Source organism: Sinocyclocheilus rhinocerous, unplaced genomic scaffold (assembly GCF_001515625.1).
Source record: "Sinocyclocheilus rhinocerous isolate Xijiao unplaced genomic scaffold, SAMN03320098_v1.1 scaffold340, whole genome shotgun sequence".
In the NCBI taxonomy this organism is placed as follows: domain Eukaryota; kingdom Metazoa; phylum Chordata; class Actinopteri; order Cypriniformes; family Cyprinidae; genus Sinocyclocheilus; species Sinocyclocheilus rhinocerous.
In genome coordinates, this window is record NW_015670980.1 from 634,099 (window position 1) to 637,462 (window position 3,364).

Here is a 3,364-nt window from a genome sequence, read left to right on the forward strand (position 1 = left end):
ATGAAAATGCAAATTCATTCTTTGCCACTAGGCGCAGCTTTTGGAGCGGTAAAAATAGCGGTTTCCCCGGTAAGGCTGTACACAAAGCAGCACTGCGCTCACAAACGCTGCTTTATCAGGCATCACAGGCGAGATGAAATGAAAACGAGACCAATCACCGCAGATTAGCTTCACACAAAGGAGGGGTTTGGAAAAATGAATCTTTGAGCGAATCGTTTGGGAGTCCTTGAGCAAGTACGGTAAAAATAAATGCATATAATAAGACAATGAAAGTGTTTTTTGACCTTGCATGCATGTCAACCTGTTGTTGGGGACTCCCAAACCCAAAATATGAACCTTTCATAATCCATAATAGGGGCACTTTAAATATTCCTCGGAGGTCTGTAATATTACTAGTTTTGCTGTAGGTGGCGCCACAAGGCATGCACTTTTGAGTGAGTAGAATAGCAGTCACCTCCCATCGGCTCTTTCGGTGCTTTTAACAGAGCAGGTGTGATGTTGAGCAGAAGAGCTCTGTGTAGTTACAGTGAATCAGAGCAGGAGCGCGTCATGATGGGACGCCAGTGCGCCAAAGAAGAGACGCTGGATCGGTGCGCCTGACTTTACGGACACTTTTTACGCAATTTCTCAGACTCCCAGATCGGAACCGCCTGATTTCTCCCACTTTTCAAAGTATTCTTTCCGGACGGTCTTTTTGATCAGTAGACATGAATACTACATTTAACCAAACGGACAGCGGGATCTTCTCCAACCGGACTGAGGAGAGCCTCCTGTGCTGTAACTTCTCGTCGGTGGTGACGGATAACGGCTTCACGGCGGCGGCTCCGGATGAGAGGAGCCTCTTCATCATGAGAATAGTTCAGATAGCGGTGATGTGCGTCCTCTCCCTCACCGTAGTCTTCGGGATCTTTTTCCTGGGCTGTAACTTGCTGATCAAGTCGGAAGGGATGATCAACTTTTTGGTAACGGACCGGAGACCCTCCAAAGAGGTAGAGGCGGTCATCGTGGGTGCGTACTAGAGGCATGATGAGGATTATGCACTGCCATGTGTACCACCTGATGGACATGTATTTCGATGGCCTCTTTGCAAACAGGACACAGTGTTATTTGGCTCGCTAAAAAAAAACTATTATTTGGAAATCAACTGAATTAACGCACTCCATTTTGCGCACACGCCTTTCCGCCTTACATTCATTATGACACGAACCAGATTTCAAATCAGATACAGGCATGGAGTCTTACATTTGTCATTGAAACTATTTATATGTGCAAACGCAGGGGTGTTGTTGCACATATTGACTGTTTTGTAATGGTTATGGATCTCCTATCTGTAAAGCACATTGTAAGCACAGCACGGACTAATAATTTGTTGTTTAGCAAGATCAAAGCATCATGTTTAATACAATAAATTCATATTTCGAATAAAATGTTTGTTTTTTTCTGTCTTATTTGTTTTTATTATTAAATGTTGCTCCTTTTCACGGGCATTCTGTGGAGATGTTTTTACACTGTAAGAGAAAATGTGCTTCATGTGGTATAACAGCAATTTTCTAAGCCAAACATATTATAAAAAAAAAACAATGTACTGGAAAATGAATGTCATTTTAAGGGTCAGAACAAGTGTCTCTTTAAGTTATAAAAACAACACATATTCACCTTAATTTAAAACAAGTCTCACTAGAACTAGTTTGCTTATGTGTTAAAATACATTTCAGTTTTAGATTTTATCCTGAGATCCGGATTGATGCATGTTGACGTAAATGTCAAGTCTCACTTATTCTGTACTGCTGCCGCAAAGTGATCTTTCTATTAAAGCCAATACAAAATTGTCTAGTTTTCTGTCAGTATGATCTGTTTCTTTTAGCCTGCACCCATGATTTCAAATATCAGATTGATTGTCACTATTACTTAATGTGGTGCTTTACAATAAGCACTACGTATTTTCCTTGAACATCTGTTTGTGCCTGTCCTTTTCAGTCTTCCTGCCCTGTATGTAGACACATATTTGGGGACATTTATATATATAACACTCTATAAGACAATTATACACACAAAACACTGACAGACCTTTTTCAGACCAGATAAATCTAAGGCAAGAAGTCCCAAGGGTTTTACAAAGAGGATGATAATCCTTTGCCGTTTTTAATTATCCACAACTTAAATTACAGCATATCAATTCTTTAGGTGATAATTTAGTTCAGGTTTGTGGATTGCTTGTTTGAATGCACAATTAAGCAATGCAATAGTGCATTTTATAAGCAGGTAAAATGGGCTTTCTGTTGCTCAGGTTTGGATAATTAAATGGAATTCATCAGTGGTTTCAGTTCAAAGGTAAACTAATTCAATTCAGTTAGCTGTTACCTAATCAGACAGCAACACAGCCCATCCTGTTTCAGCGTGGCCATCAATAATCATGACGTTTATCTTTTAATGTGTAAGCACAGACCTGTAATTTTTCATAATGTTGATATCACCAAGATTAGACTAAATTAGCCTGCACGAATGGGTAAATCTCTTCTAAATGTGTTTACCAGGGCAGGCGGAGGGCTGTTGATGAAAAAGGCCTGCCACTTTTAAGACACATCTATTTATAAGAGTGTCTGTGAGAGCTGAGAGCTTGTTAACTTCACAATGAATAATTCTGCAGCAGCCGCTTCAGTACTGAGCCAGATACTATGCAGTGACATCAACTTTAACAGAGAGAACCGGCCTGTTTGTACAATCATGATTTTGCACTTCCCGTGAGAGACACGTAAATATTCAGAGTGTTGTTAATTTTTGATTCTGTCTAAATATTGAAGATCCCAAAAAAAGGGGGGGGGGGAAATAAAGAAAATGTCACAATACTCATTAGCTGACTCATAACATTTGCATTCGGTTTAACATTTGCAGAGATATTTTAGCCCTGTTTGTGTGATTTGCATTAAGTACTTCCAGGGCACTTAATGTGCACCTCATATTGAAGTTGTGGATTTAGAGCGTATTTATTTTACATAGAAGGCCAGTTGCATTATTATTAGGACATGGTTTTTGTCCTTGAACATTTACTTTATTTGGGGTGTATTGCCATCTGGTTTTGAAAAGAAGTATGCCCTAAAGCTATCCATGTAAAAAAAAAAAAAAAAAAGTTTTAATTGTACTCAATGTGCACTTGTAGCATATAGGTACATTTAAATCTTAAAAGTATATTTTTAATTATATAATAATAATAAAAATTTGTATAATGAATAGCAGGCCACTTAAGTGTTACTTAAAGAGAGCACACTTTCATGACGTTCACTTAATACGCTTTTAAAATGTGCACTTAATAATGTCAAATTAAACATTTAACTTTAAAGTGCATTTTAAATGATTGTTTATATAA

General features: G+C 38.3%; 1 protein-coding gene across 1 annotated transcript; it reads left to right on the forward strand.

The window, feature by feature from the left end:
- The first annotated feature begins 486 nt into the window (after nt 1-486).
- rprma (reprimo, TP53 dependent G2 arrest mediator candidate a) lies at nt 487-1,811 on the forward strand. Its single transcript, XM_016546465.1, has one exon. The coding sequence runs from the start codon at nt 708-710 to the stop codon at nt 1,017-1,019; it is 312 nt and encodes a 103-aa protein (XP_016401951.1). The 5' UTR covers nt 487-707; the 3' UTR covers nt 1,020-1,811.
- The last annotated feature ends 1,553 nt before the right edge of the window (nt 1,812-3,364 follow it).